Raw genomic sequence first — 27,608 nt, 5'->3', positions numbered from 1 at the left:
CAAAAATGGTATTATTCTGTATGTAAGTGCGTGACTTAAAACAAGTAGACGCATTTCATCTTAGGATTGTTCATATTAAGGTACCCTAAATCAAACCTTCCTTGTTTGTATCCCTTTTAATTACAAACACTGAAAATTTCTGAGTAAAAAAAGTTTTACCATTAATAAAAAAATACACCATGGTGACTGTTTTTTGGTCTATATATTTTTATTAAAAACAGTTTTTTTTGGTTGGTTTTTCTCTTTCAGTTTTTTTGTTTTTGTGAATTTTCGGTTTTTGTTGATTTTTTTTGTTGGTTTTCGGTTTTTGTAAATAACGTGACGACTTGAAAACAGAAATTAAATAAGTGTACTTTACTCGTAATGTAGTAGAAAGTGTTATAAAAGCAATATTACAATAACTGTGGTAGAATTGGCTCCTAAAATAGATATTTTACAACTGATACCACTTCTTGTCTTTATATTTAAGCATTAATTGATGCGCAGTGCCGCTGAAATCTTGAGCAGTGTTGGCCATGCGCTCGGCGCGCTCCTCCAGCAAATTGAGCTTCTCGCCGCGCTCCATGGCCAGCTGGTGCGCCCGGCTGATCTCCGATGCGGCGGTGGAAGCCCTCTGGCCGAGCTGCTCCAAATTGGGCCCGGGTATGTGCCGGGCCACCGATCGATTCGCCCTTCCGCTCTGCTCGCCAACTATAAAATATTGAAATTGATCATTGGTTTTTATTTTAGCAGGTGTTCTTTTTAGGGGCATCTACTTACATAGCTCCTCACGATCCAGGAGCTTTGCGCCGCCGCCAAATAGACCCTTGAAGAAACCCTCCTTCGGCTGTTCGGGCATTTCGTGTACCGTATACAGCTCACCCATCATCTCCAAAATAAATTGACTACAAAAATAAGTAAATTCGAATTAGTATCATTAAAATACATATATAATTAGTTTAATTTGAATGAATATATCATTATTATTAATTTCCTCATTTTTAATTTATTATTTATTTATTTAATATAAATAAAGTTTAAGTAGAAAATATTATTTACTAGGAAAAAAATTAAAAATTTACGTTATTTTTGGTTCACAAAAATGCTATAAAATGGTTTTTTTAATGCATATAAAGCTTACATTTTAGTATTTTTATGGTTGTTTAAAATAAACATTTTTTTAAAGTGCATCGCATTCAGACTAAAATAATATATAACTATTTCACTACTTCATTATGGAAATTTCCATACATCATTTGATTAATCGACATTGGTTTACGAAATCAGTCTTTTTGTAATTGAATTTTGTTGGTATTTTTTGCAGTATTTTTTTGTTTTCAAAGAACCGATCTTAAGTTTTTTAGGCTTACCAAAATTCCGATGATATCGTGAATTTTTGAATTTCGGTGGGCGATGCCATGTACAATCCATGACCTTTATGACTAAAGCAAAATATTTTTGATATTCTGTGGAAAAGAAAAAATAAAAGTATAAAGTACAATCACATCAAATATGGCTTTATGACCCTTGCTTGATTTTTGACTAAATGACTAGATTTATAAAGTCATGACGACCTAACAATATTTTATTATTAATATAATAAATCAAATTTAGGATGACATGAAATGTAAACAAAAATCAGTCAGTTAGTCAAAACTCAGGCAAGTATCATAAGACCTTTGAGCCTTCAAACCCCCAGAACGTACAGAGTTGTATCTTCATGAACAATGATCTGTTGACCCCATATCGAAAGCATTGGATCCACAATTCCCTGTTTACATTTTGTTTGAAAACTAAGCAGAGGGCAGAACATTAGTTCGGGGAAAAGGTCAACTGAGCTCATCAGTTGGAGCTTACCTTAGTTCCAAGAGCGGTAAGAAATCAGTATCCAATAACAGTTTTAGACTAGGAAGACTATGTACCATTAGATGGCCATTCGAAAGATAGGTTGCTAAGCAAGAGCCATCTGAAATGAAAGGAATATTGTTTAATTGATGGGGCACCCATAGATTATCCTTAATATGATTGTATAAAAAATGTGAAATAGCAAAATATGCCATAAATTAAAATTAAAGTTGGTTACGACACATACAAAAGTTATTAAATTGTAAATAAAATTAAAACTAATCATTATTGATATTTGGTTGAGGTGTATTCAAAAAAATAATAATTTAAATAGGCAGTAATACTGCTGGTAAGCCGATCATAGACGCCGCTGCATCGACTAGAACCAACCAAAATCCAAATCTCTGGTACCTTTCATCGTGATAGTTTCTGCCTTGACTGCAAAATCCATTTCCGATAATTGTATGCGGTTGATGCAGCACTGGTTGGCCACATCGAAGACTTTTGTTTGCTTCTCGCTAGCGATAACGATGTATTGTCGATCGGTGAGTGTTTCCAGGCCGGTGCTCACACTACCGCTGATGCCGCTGCTGCTGGCGCTGCTGCTGCTTATTCCGCCGCCGCCTGCGCCGCCGATGGCCGCTCCACTGCCCCCGGCCGCTCCCGCCGATGCTCCACCACCAGCTGCCCCACCGCCAGCTGCTCCGCCAGCGGCCGCTCCGCCACTTGCCGCACCACCGGCAGCGCCACCACCACCACCACCGCCGCCGCCGCCGCCGCCGACAGCTCCGCCGGCGGACGCACCACCCGCCATGCCGCCAGCGACCGAGGTGTTTGATATTGTATTGGCAGTTGTCGGTGTGAATGTGGGACTGGTGCGGCTGCTGCTCTTTGTGGGTGTGCCTTTAAATAGTATATAATAGTATATAGGGATTAGTCAGGTGGACGGCAACGATTTAAGTTCGCCGGGCTTACGGTCTTTGTTGTCCCTTTTCTCGTCACGCCAGGTCTCAAACGTATAGGGTATGATCGAGCCGTATGAGTCTAAAAAAGACATGGAAGTTATGGATCCTTTGAGTCGTACCACGGGGCCACCTGGAAACATAAACATGTGTTTCATTATAGATCACAGATTATTTATGTACCGTGAAGGACAATGTGCATGAAGTTACCAAAAGAAGATACTGCCTTCTGAAGCATTATTCAAGAAAGTACTTTGTGCCAACAAATACAATCAATTGAACCATTTTTAAAATCTCCAAAAGGGTTTAACATTTTATTTATTTAAGATACATACGATAAGATTTAAAAATATATATTCTGAGTATTTTTTAATTGAAATAACGCCTGTTTAAATGGTGCCTAGTGAAATAACGCCCACGATAAGTTTAATTATATTTCATTCGTCATTTTTATACCCTTGCAGAGAGTATAATGATTTCAGTCAGAAGTTTGCAACGCAGTGAAGGAGACGTTTCAGACCCCGTAAAGTATATATATTCTTGATCAGCATCACTAGACGAGTCGATCTAGCCATGTCCGTCTGTCCGTCCGTCCGTCTGTCCGTCCGTTTCTACGCAAACTAGTCTCTCAGTTTTAAAGTTAGCGGGCTGAAACTTTCCTAAAAGTCTTTCTTTTGCATGTAGTATATACTATACTACTTATACTATATCTTATAGCTCCCATAGGAATAATCGAATATTTTTTTTTTTTATTATATCTTTTGTGTTTTTTAACACATACATAACCTCCTACGCTTGGAAATAACATTTTTTAGTTAATTCTGAATTTCGAATTTAATTTTATCAAAATCGGACGACTATATCATATAGCTGCCATAGGAACGATCGGAAAAGTGGTGGGAAAATAATATGAAACAAATTATAGCTTCGGTGTTTTTTGACATATCATTTTTTGTAATTTTAAGTATTTCGAATTAAATTTAATAATTATAACTGCAAGGGTATATAAACTTCGGCTTGCCGAAGTTAACTTCCTTTCTTGTTTTTTTTTTACTCCTATGGGCTGTATTTGATTGAGCGTTATTTCACTGGGCGTTATTTCACTGGGCGTTATTGCATCCCACGTATTTTTCGACACTCACCATTAATTGTTATCAATACTGGCTGAGATTTGCGCACATCTCGCTCCGGCATGGTGATGAACAATGTCAGTATCGAACCGAAACTAGTTCCAATCCACAAAGTAGGAACAAGTGTCAAAATATCTGTATTGTAAAAATAATAAATTTAAGTATATCATTAATATTTAAATTGGCACCGACTAATCTTACCATTTCGTTTTGCATAACTCTCGATAAAAGCTAAACAGGTAACAGATTCAGAGGAAGACATATCAATGCTGGACATTGACGATGATCTGGATCTTGAGAAAGTTCCATCCAATTTATCTGTAATTTATTCGGGTTTGGTTTTGGGGATCAGAAATTGTTTTTTTTTTGTGGATGGCATACAGATAGGAGAAAGAGAGAGATAAATAAACGCGAGTTACATCAAAATCGTTAGATATTTTTAAAAATATTGTGAAACAGAGACAGGCGGATATAGAAATAGAGAGAGATAGAGTGATAAAGAGAGATAGATAGAGAGAGAGAGTAAAAGCGGCGGGCGGTAGTAGGCAAAACTTTTGCTTAAATATTTGATTGAATTTTTGCTTTGTTTTCTAATTAAGTTATTTTAATTGCGATTTTTGCACTATGTTGTTTTTGCGCTGCACAACACTATATTTACCGCTAGGCTGCCTAATTATTGGTAGTTGCTCTATGTGTGATTTGCATGTGTATGTGTGTTTGTTTTTTTTTTAGTGTTTGCATCAGCCGCTCGCATGACTAAAATATTATTATGTTCGATTACCAAATGGCTTTGGAAAAGCGGATCATGTTTTTCATAAAGCTAATTTTATGAAGCAAACTCATTGTTTATGAAAATAATAATAAAACAGTCGACTAACTTTAAAAAGTTTACAAATCATAAAAGATTAGAATTTGTTTTAATACATTTTTGTGTTTTTGCGGAATGTTAATTATAGCACAACAGCTTCAAAATCCATGTTTAAGTTAATACAAAAATGAAGTTCATTGTCAAAAGTTTATACATATGTAAATAATTTTCATTTATAATTTAATTAGTAGGTGAATTTGTTTTAACAATAAATAGATTTATTTATAGTTGTTGAAAAGAATTAAATCCAGTGCTTTCAAGTGTTTTAAAAAGGATTTGAATATTTTAATGTGACCGTATGGCCAATAATACTATACATTTTTTATTTTCATATAGGCAAATAATTTAGTTTTTATATAACTGAGACTCGCAACCTTGTTCTCCAGTTTTAACACCTGCGAGCGACTATTATTTTTTACATTCTTTTAATTGACTTTTCTATTGATCCTTTTTTTGCTGTGGTGCAATTTAGAAAGCTGCAGGCGTCTGACTAGATAACGAAAAAAACTCACGAAAAAAGGACGAGTGAAACTTTGCTTGCATGTGTGCTCAGCTAGGCGTTTGTATGGGTGTATGTATGTGTGTGTGCTTGTAACAGTATGCAGTTTAGTTTTTGCCAATTAAAAATCAGATCTTGTTGTACTCTTTTCCATATGTATCTATGTTTGTATAGAAATCCGGTTAGTCTAATTCTTGGTTTAGTTATTCGGTTTTACCGTTCATTTTTCTGATTCAAAGCGTGCCAAATGCAAATTCAAATACCGAGAGAGAGAGAGAGAGAGATAGAGACACAGAGCGAAAGAGGCAGATATAGTGGGAGACAGTAGCAAAGAGGTAGAGGAAAGAGAGAGAAAGTAAGAGTATAGAAAAAGAGACAGCGAGCAGAGAGCGAACGAGCGAGCGAGACAGATTGAGAGAACATATTCATATGCACTGTTATAACTAAATTGTTTTCTAGGGCTAGAGAGAGACAGAGAAAGAGAGAGAGCGAGCGAGCGAGCGAACGAGCGAGAAAAAGACAGACAGCTCCAGCCATCGCCCCCCCCCTCAAAAACCCCAAAAAAAACAAATGACCGAAAAAACACAAAAGAAATCAAATCAAAATATACCGAAAATTTCAAAAAATTCCAAATTCAATACACACACACCAAATTACCCAGACAGACACGCACACATACAGAGAAAGGGGGCGGGGCCACAAGCAACGTGCATCGTCTGCTGTCCATATTTACGTGTGTGTGTGTGCGTGTGCTTGGATGTGTGCGTATGCGGTGTGTGTGTGCAAAGAGAGAGGAGAGAGAGTCAGCGATACAGTCGAACTTCTATTATTATTTCGCAAGGCTGCCGCTTCACCGTTTACTACCAGCTTAAGTCCTTTCAAGAAAATTCGAGAAATTGTCTAGGACCCGCATTTTCATACTACATTGTCAATAATACGTGTTGCTTTGAAAACTTTACGAGAGGGTTGCAATAGAGAAGTTCAACTGTATATAGAATGTGTCTGTGTGTGTGTGGTACACTTAAAAAAATGGAACTTGTTCTTCATGACTAGAGGTGCAATCTGTTTTCTTTGTTGGTTGTTATTGGTTGCTGTTTGGTATTTTTTTTTGGTTGCTGTAGTAGTTGTTGCTTGTATTCTTTGCAGTTAATTGTTGTTGTAGTGGTTTGCTGTTAGCTTTTGTTGTTTTTTCTGTAGTGCTCTGTTGTGCTCCCACCTTGTGATTTGGACTTTTTTAGGGACTCGTACGATGTCACTGACTGCTGTTGCTGTATAACGGATGTTTGATGCGGATACGGATGCGGATGCGGATACGGATGCGGATGCTGATATTGATGTTGTTGCGCACCTGCACCGCTAGCACCACCACCACCGCTTGCACCACCGCCGCCGCCGCCAGCACCGATAGTACCAATAGCACCGCTAGCACCACCACCGCACTCGCCGCCCCATGGATCACAAGACGCCTCAAAAGATTGCTGCTGTTGCGATTGCTGCTGTAGTAGCTGCTGCTGCAACTGTTGCGGCACCTGTTGCTGCTGTTGCGGCTCAGCCGCACCACCAAATCCACCGCTAATCGCACTGCTAATACCACCAACACCAACACCGACACCGCCACTAGCAACACCCGCACCTGCATCGTCTGCACCGTAAATCCCGGAGGATCCCAATGTTGCTGTTGCCGCTGCTGCCGCTGCCGCTGACGACGATGTTGCATGATCACCAGAATCAGGGCCACCACCCATGGATTGTTGCTGCTGTAGCTGCTGCTGTTGCTGCTGTAACTGCAACTGTTGTTGTTGCTGCTGCTGCTGCGATACCTGCTGCTGTTGCTGCTGCTGCTGCGGTGTTGCAGTTGCAACTCCGCTGCCGTTGATCTGGGCAATTGCAAAATATACATAAACAATAATTGTGGGAGACACGGGAGAGAGAGATAGAGAGATACACACACATAGTCAGAGATAGAGAGAGATAGAGAGAAAGACAGAGAGAGACAGAGAGATAAATGCACAAAATGATTGAATGGCCATCTCTTTCACATTTCGTTGGTTTTTCGAGTTTGGTTTCCGTTTCTTTTTGCAATTTCTTCTGTTGTTCTATTTTGTGCCGAGTGGGTGGGTGTGTGTGTGATATCTGTGTTGGTGTGCGTGTTGGTGAAGGGTGTGTTATATACTTCTTAGAGACGCTCAACATAAAGGTTAACGAAACTAGTGTGCAAATAAGGACAACTTTTAGTGATTTATGTACAGTGAAGGCTGGCTAACTTTTAATTTGATATATTCAAATAGTTGTAAACCAAATGACAACTCAAATAGTGTTTATAATTTGCATTACAGTTATGTGATTGGGACTAAAATAAGTTTTAAAGCGTCTCCCAAGTTTTATTGAAGATTGTTTTATAACGTTGAGGCCATGTGCCTTTTTTAAATAACTTTTTCGAACGTTTTTACCAAAAATAATGTTTTGAATAGAACTTATCAATTGTCAACCTAAGCTATAGCCAATTTTCTACTGCATTAAATTAGATAGGTAGCTCTTTGTTTTTCAATAGTCTATTTTCTCTACAACTTATATCCGTCAACTCCAAATACGTGTAATACATTTAATTATGGATCTTCTAATAGATGAATGTAGTTTTCTTATAAGCAAAGTTAAAAAAAACTTAATATATTTAACGACTTTGTTCTTTACCCTGTATTCGAATAAAATTATATTAAAATGAAAAACTTACTTTTCAATTTGATCAGTAAATCTGTCTTTTTAACTCGATTCTTATTTGACAGAAAGTTCTTCTAGATAAGAAAAGTTAAATACACATAAGCAAAACAGATTAAAGTAAAATAAAAACGTAGGCATAATTCGTCCTGAGTAGCAAGCGATCCCTGTAGTATAGAGTGCGTGTTTTGTTATTTGATCAATTTACAGTAGTGTCCACTAATTGTTTATCGTTTGTGGTTAATCGTTTCGTTTCAGGTGCAAAGCAAACAAGATTGAATAGTATTGATTGAATTGTGATAAATACAAAAGCGATGAATGACGATAAAATTTTGGTGATCAGTGCAATTTGTATGTGTGTTTACACTTAATATTCGCTTAACAAGTTATCGATTAATCGAGTATCCGATCACAACACAAATACGATTACACAGCGAGAAACGGAGGCGTCGTTGCAGTGGTGGTGGGTGGGTGACATTGATTGGGTGGCTTGATTGGCAGTGATAAACATAGGACACAATAAGAACACGATAATAATTATTTAGGTGATCATAGCAAGGATAACATTGGAGTAATTATTTTTGGCAAATGTATGTTATGTTATGAAATATGTGTTAGTATAAAAATATACGAGCGAGACAGAGAGATAGAGAGAGATTAGACAGATATATAGAGCGAATAAACGTTGGCGGGTCTCAGGTTAGAAAGAGTGGTGGGTAGACATGTTGTTATGTAAGAGGATATATTAGCTGTTGAGACAAATGGATAATCGATATAAAAGTATTTAGTTATATATATATGTGTTTTAGCTTAGTTAATAGATTTCTTTTCATCAATTTTCAACATCTTGATTTGGTTGGTATTGTAAGTATGTACAAGTGAGATATTATGAAGTTGGGTAAAGCGCTAAGCAAAATCGGTAACGAAAATAAAGGCATAAAGGCAACGGTAAATTTGCTTATCGATAGCCAAAACACACATTCAATGGAACAATTGAAACGAATATATATTTTTAATAGAACGTAGAAGAAAATCATGGAAATAACCTAGATTATCGATTGCGGGGGACAAGGCCATCAATAGTAGAAAATACAACCAGGTTCGTTGGGGCGTGGGTCTTGAGGGGGGCGAGAATCGGGACTGAAAACATCGATGGGAGCACAACATTGGAGCTTAACCTTACAATCGAACTTTGTCAACAAGTAGTTCAAAGTGGCATCGATCAACAAATTGCAACGCGGTAACATTGAGCAAATCAATTTAACCTCACTTAATTGAGTACTGATTTTTTTATCAGTGTGTTTATGTGAGGTTATGTTCGAGTGGTGACATTATAAACTAACACGGGTCACAGTGGTCAACGTACAACAATCAACATTTCGTTTTTAGGTTCTTCGATTTTGATTACATTTTCAATGCACTTTCTCTTTGCACAGTGCATACTTATGGAGTGTGGTGAGTTGTGTGGTGTGGGTGATTGGTGAAACTTTCAGTGTGTTGTGTTTGGCCTACAGCACCCGCTTTACATTGATCTCTTATAACTTATGATGTATACATATGTGTAATGTGGTGTTTTTCTTGCATACTGAGTAGTTAGTTAATTGAGAGCTTTATAGTTACACTTTGTATGTGGGTGTGATGGTGCTTGTTAGTGGTGGTTGTTGTTGTTCTTGTGTTGTGGGTGATTGGTGAGTTGTGGTAGTGATGATGGTGGTGGTGGTGGTGGTGGTGGTGTTGCTGTTGTTGTGGTGGTGGTTGTGGTTGTTAAATGATTTACCAAAGAACTTCCACACAATCACATACAGGCAGTTGTATTGCAGCTCTTCTGCATCCGAAGCCTAGGTATTGAGGAGAAGAAGAAGCATAGATAAGAAATTTTTGGCAAAAATTTGTACTCTTTGTAAAGTTTTCTATTTTTGTTGTATTCTTTCGGTTTTAGTTATTGTAATTTGTTTTGGTTTGGTGCGTATGTGAATTTTTTGTTGGTTGCTGTTGTTATTGCATCACGTTGTGGTTGTAGATTGCTGTTCTAGTTGTTTTTGTTGGTTGGTTTTACATTTATATATTTACTATTACTTTTACTTGATTTAAGTTGTTGTTTTGATAAGCTAACTCTCTACAAAGTAAGCTCTATACACAAAATACAATTTTGTTTTTTGTTTTCGTTTCAAAAATCAACAAAACAAGCATCATCGGAATCTTTGTTTTTGTTCGGTTCTCATATCAATACCCGATTTTGGGATATGCACATATCTAGCTGCTTTATTTTAGGGGCATGGTTTCGGGAACAGGGGCGTGGACAAGGTTGCAGGGGTGCTAAGTTTACAATGTTATCTCATTTGGTTTTGCTATTTTCTACAGCTTGCAGCAACTAAAAGCAATAAAAAGCAAAGGCACAACACAAAACGGAATAGAAAAAGGGAGAAACCCAAACAGAAACGACGACAGAACGCCGGTTTTCGGGGGAAGCAGAGAAAGTGAGACAGAGGGAGGGGTGGATGGGAGAAGGTTTTTTGAGGAGAGAGAGAGAAAACATCACTTGCAACGTCGAGGGGGGAAGTACTGCGCTTATGCGAGACTCATTATGCGAAATCCCAAGCCCATAATCTTAAAATATAAACTATTATAAGGTGTTTGAAATCTGCATGTCAGAGCATGATTTTGTTTTGTTAGTCACTGTTTTTTTCAAGGTAGTAGTACCTTTAAAAGTATATTAAAACTGCTGTATTTGCCCAAAGTACGGACCCTGTTCGGGTGCCATCTGCAAGATTGCGCTTTAGCTACAAATGCACCCGAAAACCATCGCATAAACGCAGTAAAATCTTTAGAAGGTGGGACAATATTACAGTTCCGATCCTCCGATTCGGATTCCTGATTCACATTCTGTCTGCCTGCCTTGCGATCACTCAGTAAAAAGCTCGCTCGCTCGCTCTGCATACACATTTTACGGAAAATGGGGTATGGTTATCTGCTGCCGTTTAGATATTTAAAGCACTCTCTTTTTTTGCTAAACGGGTAAGAGGGGTTTGTGATCCTTCGCTGGGGCCATACTTACGTATCTTCTTGCCTCCAACGCCGCTCGCACCAACTCCTCCGCTGCCGCTGGCAACGCTTCCACCTCCTCCTCCACCGCCACCGCCCATCAACGGCGAGACATCGTTCTTGAGGGTGCGGACACCGCCGCGCAAATCTCGCGGCTGATACTTAATGTTCGGTACGGACAATAGCCGCTGGTCGCGCGACTTCTCCTTGAACTTTTGGCGGGCGGGCTTCAGCGGAGCAGGTGCATCCGCGAGGGGAAGGTTATTGGGGCGCTCCACCTCCATAGCAGCCGGCTGTTCAAAGTCAACGCGACGAATGCTGCTGCTAGCGCCCTCGTCTGGCGAATCGGTGGTGGAGGATCGAAATTTTCCACGAACTGCAAACGATGGTGATGGTACAGCCGCTGCCCCTGTGTTGGGCGCCATTTCAGCATCATCCAACGACTCCTCCTCTCTGCCCTCCGGTGTCGCCTCCTCTTCCGTCGCCGGTGGCGTTGCACCCTCCGGTGACACCTCTTTGGGTGTGTAGAATATGGAGTTATTCTTGAGGGACTCCATATCGGTGTTGACATTCAGACCACCGATCTTCATATTGACTTTCGATAATTGACGCTTCAAATTGAACGTTTTCCAGGACATCGACTTGCGTCTGTCCTGCAGCTCCTTGGGAGCCGCATCATCCCGCTGGGGACTCTTGGCCATCATGGCCGCCGATGCTGCTGCGGCCGCCGTCGATGCCGCCGATCCGCTGAGCAGTGTTTCACGGGCACTGTTCACCACCACCGGTTCCGGTGAACCGGGACGTGAGCTCATCGCCGTCGCCACCCCGTCGTTGCCCGTTGATTCGCCGGCCGCCTCCGGTACAAATTCAAGCGACGGACTATCCGGACTGGTCGTATCGTTCAGCTAGATGAAGATCGGGATTTTTGGGGGGTAGGGGGCAGAGTTTTAATTTTCGTTTTTGTTTCTGTTCGTTCAGGCAACAATAAGAAAAGTAGTGGTCAGTTTCGACGGAGAAGGAAATTTCGGGGGGGCTTTGGGGAGATTAAGGGGTTAACATTCACTTCTTTTTTTTTTTTTTTGGGTTACTGGGTTTTTTCTTGTAGGTTTTTGTTTTGGTTTCTGTTTAATTTGTTCCCTTTTCTTTTCTTAGCAAGTCCAAAGGTGCAGAAATATAGCAGCAACAATTGAAGGGATGAGTAAAATGTGAACGAAGTTGAAAATAAAAGTTATTTAAAAAAAGATCACAGCACAAAATTGTGATATAAGTAATTACATCATAGCTTTTTATACAATTCTTCGCCAATTTTCTGATATGCGAAGGGCGCAAAGTTGCTCCAAAGAAAGGTTCATCACCAGCCTTCCAACATGAGTAGATGTGAACCATATAATTCCATTTCACATATAGACTTCAAATGCAAAGTAATTGCCTGTTTATTAATAAAATTAAATGGTACATAGGCTACTTTTGTAAGGGAGATAAAGAGTTCGAGTAAATTTTTTGACACTTGCTTTAATTTTCTATCTTTGATTGTCTTGGAGCCTAAAAAGCGTCATTTAATCCCTGCTCAGGCGGCATCTCAAATGCTCCCGAAAAGCAGTATAAAAGATAGTGACTTTATTTATTTGCAAACAGCTCAAATTTTGAAGTTAGAACTGAATGCCAGCTCGGAAAATTGATGGAACCTTCATAGGGATTTTTAAATATCTTTTAAAGCCTATATCCACAAGCTGCTTATTACAGTATAAATACTTTGTCGTTCGTGGCTTTTTTTAAATTGCAGATTGAAGTAGGTCATGGAGTATAAATCATGAAAAGCGCGAAAGGCAAAAAATGAGTTCGTGAGAGAGTGGGAAATAAATTTTCACATGCTTGGCCGTTTTACCCCATTCCATTTTTTGAATTGGGGGGGATGGAAGATGCGCATTCTTATTGCTGCTATTTTGCGTTTTTGGTTTGCTCCAATTTTTCTTTCTATGGAGTATGTTTGGTATGTATTTTATTTTACAAGGATAAACAGGGGTTAAACGGGGTTTATTGGGGTGGCTAAGAGGAGTGGGAGTCAACAATTTACAATTTAAGCTTGTTTTTAGTTTTTAATTTTTTTTTTTTTTTTTTTTTTTTTGCTAACAAACATTGGTTGAGGGTTTAACTTTAGGCAACGGCTTAGTTAGGTGTTATACTTGAGGCGTATAACAATTTTGATGCTAGGTGTGGGTGTGTACAACAACACACACGCTCACACATTCACAAACACATACGCATTGGCAAAACTCAAACACAAACACACACACACACGCACAGGCAATACAACAATTTTTGGTTCGGATAAGCATAGATTTAGAATATAAATTTTAAGAAATGAACTACAATCCATTATATATTCGAATTAGGTAAAAAATGTATATCAAACATTGAATAATTTGTTAGCTGCATTGGTGGTGGTGGTGGGTGGGTGGTTGGTTGGTTATGTTACAAAGTGTTTTAAAGAAAGGTGACAAAGAAAAAAAAAAAAAAGTCACACACATACACTTCATCAATCTTCTATCAATCAATGAGTTAGTACACAAAGACAGAGAAAGGGAGACAGGTACAGAGAGGCAGAGAGAGGAGGAGAAACATATCTTTGTTGTTGCTGTTGTTAATGTTGTTTCAGTTGTAATTGTTTCTTGGGTGTTCGCTAGGCTCTTGTTATTCAGGCAAAACTCTGATGAAATCAACGCAAATCGAACCGAATCGAATCGGAGGGAAATCAGTTTAAATCGGATCATACCACACATTTACATGTACAACAATAAAAGCGATCAATCGTGTCTATGCGATGGTCTTGGGCAAAGAAGCACGAAAAAAACACCAATCTGTCCAAATCCAAATTAATTAATCATCATATCGTAGGCAAGCTTCGTGCAAACTCATAAAAAAAATTTAACATCAATGTAAATATGAGTTTTACCATGCTGCACTTAGTGCGTTCACTTAGAGAGAGACAGAGACAGATATAGACCAGGAAACGGAGACAGAGATAGATAGATAGATAGAGAGAGAGAGAGAGGAAAGTATGGCCAGATTTGACTAGACCTAAAATACTTAAAGAAAACAATGAAATTTAACAGCCAATTATAGGTTAGAGCGGGATCTTAAGTGGTTAAGTTTGGAAACAACTATAACATAGCAGTATAGAGTTAGAGCGGGATGGCTAGTTAGTTTTTTGGAAAATAGAAGAGAGATTATTTGCTGCGAAAGAGCTAGGTAATAGTACGTCAAAAAAAAACTTGGTAATAGTTTCTTATTTTCTTAATTACTCAACTATATGTTGGCTATATTTGCTTGCTTGCTTGCATGTGGGAGTGTGTGTATATATATATATATGGACGGGGGATCTAATTACTGGTGTGGGATTCAATCGGATTTAATACGAAAATGCCACAAAAATGCAATAAGGTGACAGCGAGACAGAGAGCGATAGGTTAACTAAAGGGAAAACGAAAACAAAAAACACAAACCAAAACAAAAGTTTCATTGGCTACATTTTTTAATAGTTAGCTCATACAATACGAGTATGTTTAAATATATATAGATTATAATGTATATATCAATTTTGTATTTTTGTTAGTATGCGATACGTAACTAAAATTTCGTTCGTTATGTAATAAGTAAATATCGGTATGCATATAAAGTTCAAATATATGTAAGATGGATAGAAAAATATTGAGTATGTAGCATGTTCAAATGAGCTGAGCACTTGTTGGTCGGTGTGGGAATTTTAACACACTATGGTAGCATACTTTTCGGTCTGTCAGTGTTCTCAGTGTTGCTGTGTTTCAATTCAAATCAATTCAAATTCGAATTATCTGGTCTGTCTGTGTTTTCAGTGTGGTTGTGTTTCAATTCAAATCAATTGCGAATTCGATCATCTGGTCTGTCTATGCGTTTGTTCTGTATGGGTTCGAGTGTATGCTTGTAGGCGCGGTTCACTGCGATTCGGTTATATATAGTTAGTCTCGGTGGCAGAGAGAGACAGAGAGACTGACAGACAGAGAGATAGAGAGAGAGAGAGAGCGAGGGCACTTACCTGATCTGAGCTGGGCGATCGGCTTTGCTCCTCTTTGTTCTCAATGCGTTTTGGACTTTTTGGTGTTCGCGAGTAAGGATCATGTGCGCCATACAGATCGGGGCATGCAACACTCAATAGGCAAATTTTTTGGATTATATCAATTATGACAAGTCCATATTCGGTACCATAAGCCATTCTAAAAACAGAAAATATTCATATATATTTCCAAAATCAACTGCATACAAATCAACGTCACAAAACAAATGCGAGAAAACAATTTTTTGTGGGGATAAAAACTAAAAAAATAACAAATCAAATTGATACAAAATATTATTTTTGACTAAAAATAAATGTAAAACCGAATAATAATAAAAAAAATATGTATCAAATTATATGAAAAAGCTGTATGAAATACCAAAATTTCAATCAATTATGCTTTTGTTTCAAAAATACTACATATAATGCATTAAAGTTTTACTATTTTTTTACTCTATTAATTTATGGTATTTACTAACAGAAATCTGCACTTAAATGGTTAATATATTTGAAAAATACTAAAAAGAGCATAAAAAGTGTGCATAAGAAAAAATGAATATAAAAGCAAACTACAGTGCTTAGCTAAAGTAAAATAAATATCAAAAAATACCAAGATACTAATTAGCATTAATACAAAAAACGAAATTTTAAAGAATATTTTTTTTTTTAAATAAACAATAATAATTACCGAAACACAAAAACGAAACCGTTAAAAAACGAAAACTGAAAGACAAATGAATTATTTTGATGCGCATCATCACTCTCACACACGCGCACACACCAGGCACTAAAATACGGATCCGTAAGTCGATTTATAAGTCGGTCTGGAGTTCGTCGCTTTTAAGGCAGTCGGGCGGGAGGGGAAACGGTATTTTTTTTAAGTCCAGTAAGACTAGAGGGGTCAAGAGGTCACCAATCTGTCCAGGACTTTGGGTGGTTGTAATTACCAAGGGACGTTGGTTTTCGGTTAGCAGTCTGCTTGCAACTGTTGCATACTACGGAATACACAACGCAAACAAATTCAACAAAAGCGGTGCTCCTTGGGGGGGCGGGGGCAGAGGCGTAGGCGGGCTGGGGGTCAAAGGGCGGGCTAGAACACTCGTCGAGCGTTAGCGGCTACGTCTCAGGCGCTTTTCAGAGAACGTCATGCATATACGAATACAAACTAGACTACGTCTAAGTATTTTTTTTTGGGGCAGGGTTTTTTGGGAGCTAGTATCTTTTAAGTCCGCTTTCCTGTGTCCTTTGTCTGGTGGGTGGTTGGGTGGCTTGGCTCTTGGCTAGTTCTTGTTGGCGGTGGGGGCTGTTGGGGGGGGGCTTTTTTGGTGGTGGTGTGTGTACGTGTGTGGCTGGATCGATGGGCAGATGGATCGCTGGATGGTCGTATGGATCGAAGCGAGTGTCTCGGGGATGATGGGGATAATGGGATGACCGGTGATGGTGGATGGGTGTCAGCAGCAGCATGAGCAGCAGCAGCAGCAGCTACACTACTTACAGGCCGTAACTGGAGCTGATGCACAGCGAGGTGACCTGCACGTTCCGGCGATTGGGTCCGGTGGTGAGGCAGACCAGCTGCGACTGGAAGCCCGGCGGCTTGCGCTGCGCCCCAAAGCGCACCTTCAGCGAACACTCGGTTGTCTGTGTGAGGGAAAAAAAAATGAAACGGATCAAGAAGTTAGTAGGAAAATAAGTAGACGGATCAACCTAAAATATACCTTATCCGAATCACTAGACTCCGCCTTCTGCACTTGATGGCCCGTTAGAAAATCGCATTCGGGACTCGTCCCATAGATGTCATCAAAATTCTCATAGAGTATGGGTATCTCAAGGACCAGTACCTCGGACGTAGACTCCATCTTGCGGAACTTGAAGAGCATCACCTGTCCCATGGCGCCGGCCACACAGAGGCGTCGCGACTCCGAGCAAAGGAAGATGAGGTGCACCGCCAGCGGATTGTCGCTCTCCGGATGCGAGTGGGCGACGTGGGAGCGCGGCTTCTCGAACATCTTGGCCGTCTTCAGCTTATAGAGGATCTGTAGCGTGCCTGCACCGGAGTCCCAGAACTTGAGGCTGCCGTCCTGGTGTCCGGTGATCACGATCTCCGAATAGCTGCACGACGCCGGCGACCACTCGCCACCGGATATCGGCCATTCGCGCTCCGAGAAGCAGCTCTTTTTACTTGTCGTTGTGCGACCAACCTGAGATTACCATAAAACACCAAGGTTATTCAACTGATAAAGGGTTACAAAGGGCAGTGAAACTTACTGAATAGAAAGCAGGAACCAAATCCGATGGGCAATCGGTTAAATATGTGCAACATGTAACAGGTGATTCGTGTAAGTCCATTGGATAAGGCGATTCAAAACATGGAAAACCGGGTGTTAATAAGTCTATTAATACTAAGTCGTATTGCAGCAGCACGGCAATAGCATACGGCTCCTGGGTCTCTGTGAAGGTTAAAAAGAATAGATATCAAAATCAGTAAATCATTACAAAATTAAAATAAAATATAAAATCCTTTTTTAGTATTATATTATAGTAGTACAGATCAAAAGGAGTATAATTGTCTTTTGTTTATATCATCAAACGATGTGTTTTTATAAAGTTACCCTGCAATGGTATAGAAAATTATGCTTGCCAAAGTAAGCTTCCTTTAGCTCCTTTTCTTTTTCTACATATTATGTACATATTTAATGTTTTCTCTTGGTTTTTACTTATTTGTTGTACTAAAATACTCACCGCAGGGCCAGGGATTTTCGCAGAGTGTTATGAAATCGCATACAGCGTGCTCCATTTCCAGCACCGTAGTGGACTTGCCCACCATCACCGTGATGCAGTTGGACTTGGAGCCCTTTTCCGAGGGCATGCCGCCCGAGAAAATGGTAAAGGTTTCCCTGAAACGAACAAGATTACATTTTACATGAGTCAAGTTTTTATTATTCATTTTTAATTATCAGCAGACAGAAGCACAATCAATCTTTTTCATGAGTAAGAATTGTTTATGCTTATGTTTATTACTCAAAAATAAAGATAAAGGCATTGGAAAACGTTTAGCTTTGTATCAGATACATATTAAAAATAATAAAACAATAAATGCTACCATGCTGATTGCAAATAAATGGGAGTGCTTCGCCTTACTCACCCAGTCGCGCTGGACTTCAAGTCAACTTTATAAATCGGTTTGCATTTCTCCGCATTGCCATCCTTGTTGATTTTAGCTGAGACACACAAAAGGCACACAAATCAAATGCGGGGCTAATAAGGGGTCAAGAGATGGGGGACTTACCATGCGGACAGACCTGTGACTGCGGCTTAGCCTGGGGCTTCGTGGGCCAGGAGCAAATGGAGCCATCCGTGTGCGAGGACACAAAGTACTTGCCCTCGTAGTGCCAGGCCAGGGACTTGACGGCCTCGGCAGCCTGCCATCGCAACTCAGCGCATTTCGCCTTCAGATCCCACAAAACAAGCAGCCCGCACTCAAATGCAATAAGCAACTACACGTAGGGGAAAAGAGGCTCATCAGTCTTCGGAAACCATATATTTAAAATAGGGGGGAGACCACTTTTAATAAAGAAAAACTTAACTTGAGTGGTTTTCCCCCCGATCAACGAACTTACCTTGTTTGCATCCAATGGATTATCACATAACGCAATCACAGCACCTGGATGACTAGTTCTAACCCTGAATTTAAGGGTTTAAACACATTATTAGTATCAAATAGTACGGGTTCGCTACGGGTCGAACTGGACTTACACTTCAATTGCTTTATTCCAGTTAATAATATAACCACTAAGTGCAAATGTATCTATGTGAACAACGTGTATGTTTCCCTTCTCGGTGCCCACGTACAGCCATTTGCTGCCCACGGGCAGGTGTATGCAAGTCACGCTGCAAGATAGACGGGGATTATGTCATCAGGAGATATAATTGGATATGCTGGGAATTAACCAGAGTGATAACCCCTTCTAATCATATTTTTATGGGGACATTACATCCATAATGGGACACGACCTATTAAATTGCCTCATCTATAACGGTCTAATTTTATGTTTGGTTTATCTAATGTCTTTCATTTACTAAGCTTTAATATGTTGAGAAGTTTAGTTAGGCAATAAAGCTTTCAAACGAATTGGAATTCATATATGTATATTTAGACCACATATGTACTTGATGTCCCACAAAAATGTGTAATAACTCCATTAACATGAAATTAATACTTGCAAAGGGTTGGGGATCAAGGTCTTATAGCTTACCGCTCCCTCTGAAATTTCAGACTCTGCACAATAAGCGGTGTCTTTTGGCGAATACTCCACAAGTGAATGGTGTCATCGGCGGTGACGGTGACCAAGGCGCCCTCGTTGACCAGGAACTGGGCAAAGAGCACGGCGCACTCGGATTCGCCCTCGTGTTTGGCATGGGCATCGACGCCAGGTCGTCCCAAACTAAAAAAATATATATAAAATATAAATGTAATCAGTAGATAATAAATATGATTTTAAGAAATCCACACTTACATGCGAATGTAGCCCGATTTGTCGCCAATCGCTAGTAGCTTTTGTACAGGATCGAAGGCAAAGGATGTGGGCGAGTATGGAAAGCCATGGCGAAAGGTCTGCGATAAAGAAACACAATGGATTAATCGAAGTTCCAATAAAAAATCTATGTTTTTTAAAAACAATATTAACCAGAATAACACAGAAATCTTAACTGATTTTTAAACAACAGTAAGGCGTCGTTTATTAATTTATAAGTGTAATCACTTTCGTCAAACTGATAAGTACTATCATATCAATTTAGACCACTAGACAACTAAATAGTTGTTTTAATCTCTATTAACCCTCTTTAAGTACATATATTTTATACTTAAAGATATCATATGATATCAATTTAATAGAAAAAAATTAATTGAAAGGAAAAGTAATATTTTGACAGTACCACTGATTTAGTAAGGGTTTTTGATCCTATTGACGTCTTCAAACATCGGTTATAGCCGCGTGTGTCTTATGATAGATTCAAATCATTACAGCTACCAAATAAAACACCCGCTAGCTGCAACAGATGCCTCTGAATAATGGCACATATAATTACTTATATAGAGAGAACTTTATCCGTATCGTCTGAAAATGATGATGATGCTTACTTTCTTTAACGTAAAATGGTCGGCCTTGAGTTGCTCCTGGATCTCCTGCTCCTGTCGTGTGGCTTGGGGCTGAACGCTTTGTCGAAATCCATCTAGAACTCCTTTGAATGTGAACTTTTTCATTTTTGTAACATGAGTCGTCCTCGTGCTCCGGCTGCTCTATCCTCAGTTATGCGATGGTGCTCCCTCACAAAAATGCTCTGGCCAAGGAGGAATAGTTTGCCAAATAGTTGTTGTAGTTGGGTGCAGGGAGTGACGGAGTGGACAGAGTGGCAGCGTGGCAGAGTGGATGGTTCTACGGGGAAACGGTGCCGGGGTCGGGAAGGGAGGGGGGGGTCGATGATCCTAGTCCGAGGAGAACCGAAAAGTGTGGGGATTGGTTGCTTCCTCTGCCCGCGGCGAGTCTCTCCCTCGAGTCCTTGGTAGTTTTTTTCTTTAAATTTTAGTAGAACCGTGCGTAATCAATGCCAGAGGAGCCACCGCTGCTCTGAGCACGTCCTTGTTGTTGGATTTATTTTTGAGATGTGAAACTAGGTTAACAATTGTCGAATTAATATCTGCAAACAAGAAAACAGGGAGAAACAAAAAAGGACAACAAATTAAAACGAATGGAAACCAGTTGAAAGCTTAAATTACAATGTTCTACAATGTGTACTGTTTTCTAAGTGCTCCCCAAGGCCCTCTTACGGCGCACAGTACTCACATGTGTTTTATTTGATCAAGTTTTGTTCACGTACGAAGCAATTTAACCACAATCAAGTGTTCATAATGAACATCAAGCTAATAAATAAATCATTTTGAATCCATCCGATTTATGATTGACCTCTCCTGGTACAATGTCTTAGAAATAATGTATTTTCAATGACTTTCGGGAACTTTGGTAATGAAAAGAAATATTTATCGGGCTCGGTAGTATAATTAGAAAATTTAATTAAATTTAAAATAAATAGTCAGAATAGGTCAATCAAGCTCCTGGATTAAAAAAAAAAAATGTTGCATACATTTGGACACCTAAAGTTACACTTGTGCTTGTTTTAAGACTGTAAAGGATTTTCTTAAATTTAGGCATATGATTAAATAGCCTGAGTGATTAACAGAAACTTTAAAAAACAGCGGGCTATATATTCACACTTTTTTATCGATTTTTAAAATCTTAAAAACTGTGAATAAAAATATAGAAAATTGTATTTAACTGAAAAATGTATAGTATATATGTACACTTCTGTTCCAGTTTTCTCTTTCAAGCGAATGATTTACTCGAACTAGATTTTTTTTATATTAATACTAATTGGGTCTAAAAGTATTTTCCTTAGAGCAAAGTATTTAAATAATCATCTCACTTTTATAACGGTACAAATGATATGACAATACTGAGTAAAATTTTACCAAATTGCATTAAAAACGAACTCAAATCGAATTCGACAACATATCTAGGAAGTAATACTTAGTAGGCTTAAAAGTTGCTTTCTTAGAGAAAAGTATCCATAAGTGTTTAAAAAATGTTCCAAACTGCATAAAAAAAGTGATTCAAGGTCAAATCGATTTGGACATTTATTGGAAGTAAGTATCAGAATAGATCTGTATAGAGTTTCAAAGAACTTCTGGCGTACGTTCCTTTCCAACAATCCACATTTACAAACCCCTTTTCGTTTTCCCAGAATCGTTGGGGTTTCAAGTTCAGCATTTTAACCAGTTAAGATATCGATAACCGCAAAACACTTACTAGTTTCCCCAGAAACGTTTTGGTTTTAAGCTTAGCATTTCGCCTTTAACCGCTTAACCATTTAACCAATTAAGATATCGATAACCACTGCCAATTGTCTGGATTGCGATATGAAATCGTTTTTGTTTTTTTTTTTTGTTTGTTTGCAATTTTGCCAGCTTTTGTTTTGCTTGCCTCTGGGTTTTTTCCTCTCTTTCGTTATTTCCCGTTATTTCCATTTCTTCTTTTGTCTTTCGCCTGGCCTGGGGGATTACATAAACCTTGATTCCTATTCAGCCTTTGACAATGGCACACGTAGATTAATTAAGAGCCATCAACTCAATCCACCCCCCACCCCCCACTCCCACCCCCTGCTGGTTCCAAGAGAGAGAAAGAGGGATGGCGAAAGAGAATCAATCTGTACAACGGGATATTGCTATTGCAATGGCGGATGTGAAATGTTAAGCGATTGTTCCATGTTAATTGAAAATCGTTGCTGCCACATTATGTTGCACAACGGGGGGGTTGGTTGTTAAGGGGGGATATAGGGGATATGGGTTGCCTATATATGCACTTTTTGATGGCACACAAATCGATTTTTTCGCACACTCGCACATTGCAAATGTCGTGTACGGTTCGGCTTTCCTTTTTTTGTGTGTGTTCTTGTTTTATTCTATATTTCCTTCGTTCTTTCCTATTCCTCCTTTTTTTGCTGTTTTTGCTGTCGCTTTTTGCTTGTTTTATTTGCAATTGTTTACGCTTTGACAACGCTACACACATGCACACAAGGACATACATACATACACATATGGGTCGTCAGGACGAAAAGCGCGCAACAGTGGGGCAAAAAAAAAACACAGTAGGAGGAGGAGATGGAGGAATAGGAGTGGGGAGTGGGACGAAGGACAAGCAAATCGTTGGCATACTTTAAATTTAATTCCCACAAACAAACATTGCAGAGGGGGGGGGGGGAGGTGTGGTAAGGAGTGAGAGAGAGAGAGAGAGCAATATCTAGGGTGGCGCCTGCAGGACAACGGGAGGTGTGTCTCTCTATGTGTGTGTGTCTGTTGATAATGACAGTGTGCCGTCCCCCTTCCACTCGTCCTAATGATGATTAAAATGCCATTGCTTAAAAAGAGTGGGGAAGGGGGAGTGTGTGTGAGAGAGAGAGAGGGAGAGCTATAGATGGAGTCGCAGGATGCTGCCCAAATCTGTGTATGTATATATATGTACGCAAGCAGCTACCACCTCGCTTTCTCTCCCCCTCTGCCCCCTACATATGCATACATATATATAGCTGCTATATGTGTATAGATAACCTCGATTTACAGATTTTTCACACACATAGGCACTGCTTGGCCCTGCTTGTTGCTACTCACATGTTAGCTACATCTTCTTATGCTGCTGCTGCTTCTTCTTTACTTGAACGTATGAAAAAAAAAAAAAAATTTTTTAATTTTGAATTTTCATCAATTTCATAAGGAACATAGTTTTTTTTATTAATTGTTAAACTTTTGTCTTTTCACACCATGACACACACACGCACAGGAACACACTGGCGCGCTTTTTAAATGTCTATGGTTTTAAGCCATAAATTTGCACTCTTTTATGTGAAGATTTTGTCAAGTTTTGAAGGGTTTTTCGGATTTTTTGTTTAAGGGGACAACAAGAAATATGCTAGTGCTTGGCTGGTCAGTTGTCGACTGAGCTTCTGCTGCTGCTGCTGCTTCAACTGCTTCTGCTTCTGCTTTTGCTGCTGCTGCAAAAGGGAGAACGAGAGCGCCAGAGAAAAAGAGCAGGCGATGCTGCTTCCTAGGACATCTATGAGAGTGTGTGTGTGTTATGTGTGTGAGCTTTGAACACATACACCGAGTCTCCCTCGCACTGCTTGCAATTTATGCTTATTGGAAATATAACGGGATCAATCGCTGCTCCTTTTTGGTTTAGCCTACTTCAAGGCGCTCTGCTGATTTCCCTAGGATTAATGCGAAAAAAATCTCGGCTGCCATTTATACGCGTATGTGTGTGTGTGTGAGTGTGGACAGCTGCCATGTGAGCGACTATTGCGCAGGCTTACGCTATTTCGCCCCCCAAAAAAACGTTTTTCGCGTACACGCTGGGTATCCTGCAGTAGCAGCAACAACAACTGCTTGGGCAAAAACAATGCAAAATGTTTTGCGCGCGCGGTCACATGACACGAGTTACACATACACACACATGTACAGCCCTTATACAACTGTAAAATTTGTTGAGGCAGCGCAGGAGCAGCACACATACTCATACAGCCTTTAAGGATTTTAAAAATGTATGCAGCTTTTTCTTTTTGATTTACTTGACCGTAACATCTGGAAGAGATTTTTCTGTTTATTTATAGATCCTTTTGAATTTTTGCACAAATTTTTGGCTACTTTTTTAGGGGGTTTTTATATTAGTGGGGGGAAAAAACAACGCGTGCGAACGCGTCGAGTGCTCTGCAGCGAAAAACTGAAACTGGGCAAAACTCGTACAACTCAAATGGCAAACGACCGAGTTTTCCGCGCAGTTTCCACGGCACGTGTTATACATACACGGAGAATACACACACACACTAGCACGTATATCCTGGTGGTTATGCAAAGCAGCGAAGAGTCGTAGGGTTGTCGCTGGCTTTGATTTTGATTTCTGTCGTGGCGAGATGGCAACCCTGGTCGAAGTTTCACCCAGAAGTCAATACTTGTTGTTGTTGTTGTAAAAAGGGGGAGCCTTTTGTTTTTTTAAAGGAAGGGAAGTAATAATCCCACATGCGAGTACATACTAAAAAATGTAATCTGCTAAAATGTAAATACTTGCATACTCCCACAATATATAGGCCCTCTCGCTCTAGCACCCAACAAACACACACACACACACATGTATAGGGTGGTATAAAATTTGCATGGTAATGGTAATGAGTTATGTGCCGTTATGCTTTATCCTTTTTGTGTGCCCATTATCAATAACTCAGCAAAGCAGGCAATAAAAAGGAGCCCACAAAGAGAGAGAGAGGGAGAGTGAGAACTCTTGCGTCATGTTGGTTAATGTAGTCCAATAAGAAACTTGTTGGCCGAAGAACAAGAACAATAAAGATAGAGCAGTGACTTTCGCTGCTCTGATAAGAATCTGCTTGCGACAGAGAGAGAGGTAGAGGGGCGGAGAGCGAGTGAGAGCCCAAATGATTCATCTGGAGCGAAACGAGCAGCAACAACAAGTTAACGGTGATGTGATGGATATGGATACCAGCAAGCAGTTTGCAAATGCAAACATGTTGTCATTCCAACGCACTCACACACAAGCCGTTAGAATTTGCATTTCGACTTGACACACTCACAAACAACGGGAATGGGGCATAACATCATCGTCAGCGCAGCAGCAGCAGCAGCAACAGAAACAAAAACAAAGGTGGCGCACATTCCGCTAAACCCACATCCACCCACAAGATACCAATACCAAGCAAACCCCCCGCAAACCACAAACCCCGCCCACCTGTTTCATGGCGATTTTCTCCGCTGCTTGTCACACTTGTCGCGCTTGACCAATCCAATTGGATGGGCGCTTCAGTTCAACACGGGGCGCGATAAACAAAAAACACAACGCAATGTTTAAACAAAAAGCACGGCAAAACAAGCGACAATTTCCCAAATGGTTTCTCAACTGTTAGAGCTGGAAAAACTTCGGTGACTGCGGACCATCGATGAATTGTCTTCTGACAAAATATCGATATGATTTTCCTCGATGTTTCTTCCATCTCTATCAGAGTGACGAAATCGCGAGAAAAAAATACCAATACTAAAATACGAAAATCTTCTATTTAGGGTATTCCCCGTTTTGTTGAATTGCACACCTCTTGAAATTCGTATTATTTATTCTTATCCCAATAAAATTGGCGGATTATTAATTTTTTGTAATATTCACTACATCTAAGTTGTTAGAATCCTTAAATTGATAACTTTTTTGGTTAGCAGATCATTTAAAATGGTATATTTAAATAATTATTATGCTATTGGGGGTTCCTGAAACTATTTTACGCTATGAATTTTGTTGATTAAGAATGCTATCTGAATTTTGTGCTTCCTGAATTATAGATTAGATTTTCATTTTACTATCAGCGCAGATTTATGCGAATCATCCGGCCAAAAGCGTGTTCCTTATAGAAATTATAAATATGTTGTATATGTATATTACTTAGTTCTTAAGTTTGCAACGTGACTGTAATAAGTTATTCGTTCTATTAACCATTTAAAAATCAATCCCATTTGTTAATTGATATCAGTTTATTAATTTTAAATCACAATTTCATTTGTGGTTTTATCAATTACAAAGAACATCTGTTTATTGTCATTAATATTTAAAATAAATATTTTTTAAATCATTGATTTTAAATCACAATACTAATTATGATACCAAGGGTCCCTGATTAGTCAAAAATCTCCGTACCACGTCATTATAATCGGTCTATTTGGAATGGTGCATCAGCGAAAAACACCCAGCCCAGGCTCATTTAAGGCATTTAATATAAATAGTAATTCTCTAGTGGAATAGGTGGGGGTCACGCCTCTCTCTTGGGCTGCAGAGCCCCGTGGAGCAGCCACTCGCGTCCGCCAGGCTGCTGGCATCGTTCCAGCAGCTCCTCCAGACGCTGAGCCTGCTCGGCCAGCTGCTCCTCCTTTAGAATCCCGGCGATCTCTTGCAACAGGGCATGCCGCATCAGCTCGGGCTCATCCTCGGCAATGTAACGCCTCACGCAGGCCACCAGCTCCTCCAAGTGCTCGTCCACGGCACCGGGAAAGAGCTGATCCATGGCGGTGGCCAGATTGAACAGGTACTCGCGATTGGGTCCGCTGGGTCCAGCAGAGCTGAAGATTTGCTTCGCGATGCAGGGCACTTGCCAGACATGGCCGGCATACGAGTCGTTCGCCTGCGTGGCCACGTACATGATCACCTGGATGGGTTTGCCGCCACCGCCAGCGGTGGTATTCGAATACTCGTGGAACTCCAAGCTGCAACGCTCGTAGCCATTCTTCTCCCTGTAATCCAGATGATCCAGCACAGCGCCCTTTTGACTCGCGGCAATGCGATATGCCACGCCATAGACGCGATCCTGGTCAGGATCGCCCGGCAGTAGAGTGACCACGCGACCAGGACGTTCTGGAATTCCACGATGATCGATGCTGTGCTGGTAAAAGCGGCGCTTGAAGCCCCAAACAAATCCGCGCCGGCGGTCTATGTACGGAAAATCCGCCTTCCACACCAGCGACCCGTAGCCAAAGATCCAGGCATCCTCATCCGAGGCCGCCGGCGGCTCCAATTGATTGCTGTTCTCCGTGTCGAAGCTGCGCAGCATGTAGAATCCCTGCGTTTTTTCCTGATCCTCCGGCTTGCATCCATTTTCCCTGGCCGCCTGCAGGATGTCCGCGAAGAACTCGGTGTATATGTCGCCGGGCAGTTGCTCCGCCCCGGATCCGCTGCCTTGCAGTGCCTGCAGAAAGCCCAACATTCCAGCTGCCGTGCTTCGTTCGCCAAATAATTAAAAAAAAAGAATTATTAATTTGGCTTGACAGTCTATCGATAAGTGAAGAGTTATCGCTGTCAGCTGTTGGTAGCCTTAAAGGGTTGTCAGG

General features: G+C 40.0%; 2 protein-coding genes across 12 annotated transcripts; both read right to left on the bottom strand.

The window, feature by feature from the left end:
* Positions 1-339: 339 nt before the first annotated feature.
* On the bottom strand, positions 340-25,659 carry LOC119558106 (syntaxin-binding protein 5). Of its 11 annotated transcripts, XM_037871322.1 has the most exons (24): positions 24,305-24,420; positions 23,352-23,388; positions 20,271-20,827; positions 19,645-19,742; positions 19,384-19,572; positions 18,884-19,018; positions 18,748-18,811; positions 18,417-18,624; positions 18,273-18,348; positions 17,870-18,024; positions 17,396-17,577; positions 16,846-17,328; positions 16,626-16,768; positions 15,113-15,290; positions 11,054-11,945; positions 4,118-4,234; positions 3,929-4,051; positions 2,800-2,919; positions 2,236-2,727; positions 1,837-1,945; positions 1,686-1,772; positions 1,350-1,445; positions 760-884; positions 434-690 (listed from the first exon to the last, which is right to left on the bottom strand). In XM_037871322.1, the coding sequence occupies exons 3-24, from the start codon at positions 20,391-20,393 to the stop codon at positions 434-436; spliced, it is 4,452 nt and encodes a 1,483-aa protein (XP_037727250.1). In that variant the 5' UTR covers positions 20,394-20,827; positions 23,352-23,388; positions 24,305-24,420. The 11 variants fall into 11 exon arrangements, with proteins under 11 accessions (XP_037727253.1, XP_037727252.1, XP_037727250.1 ...); XM_037871321.1 differs by lacking the exons at positions 23,352-23,388; positions 24,305-24,420 and adding an exon at positions 25,474-25,657; XM_037871327.1 differs by lacking the exons at positions 11,054-11,945; positions 23,352-23,388; positions 24,305-24,420 and adding exons at positions 6,500-7,160; positions 25,474-25,657.
* A 659-nt stretch (positions 25,660-26,318) lies between these two features.
* LOC119556510 (putative glutathione-specific gamma-glutamylcyclotransferase 2) lies at positions 26,319-27,544 on the bottom strand. Its single transcript, XM_037868776.1, has one exon. The coding sequence runs from the start codon at positions 27,482-27,484 to the stop codon at positions 26,537-26,539; it is 948 nt and encodes a 315-aa protein (XP_037724704.1). The 5' UTR covers positions 27,485-27,544; the 3' UTR covers positions 26,319-26,536.
* Between the last annotated feature and the right edge of the window lie 64 nt (positions 27,545-27,608).

Source organism: Drosophila subpulchrella, chromosome X, assembly GCF_014743375.2.
Source record: "Drosophila subpulchrella strain 33 F10 #4 breed RU33 chromosome X, RU_Dsub_v1.1 Primary Assembly, whole genome shotgun sequence".
In the NCBI taxonomy this organism is placed as follows: domain Eukaryota; kingdom Metazoa; phylum Arthropoda; class Insecta; order Diptera; family Drosophilidae; genus Drosophila; species Drosophila subpulchrella.
This window is presented reverse-complemented; position numbering and strand designations above follow the sequence as displayed.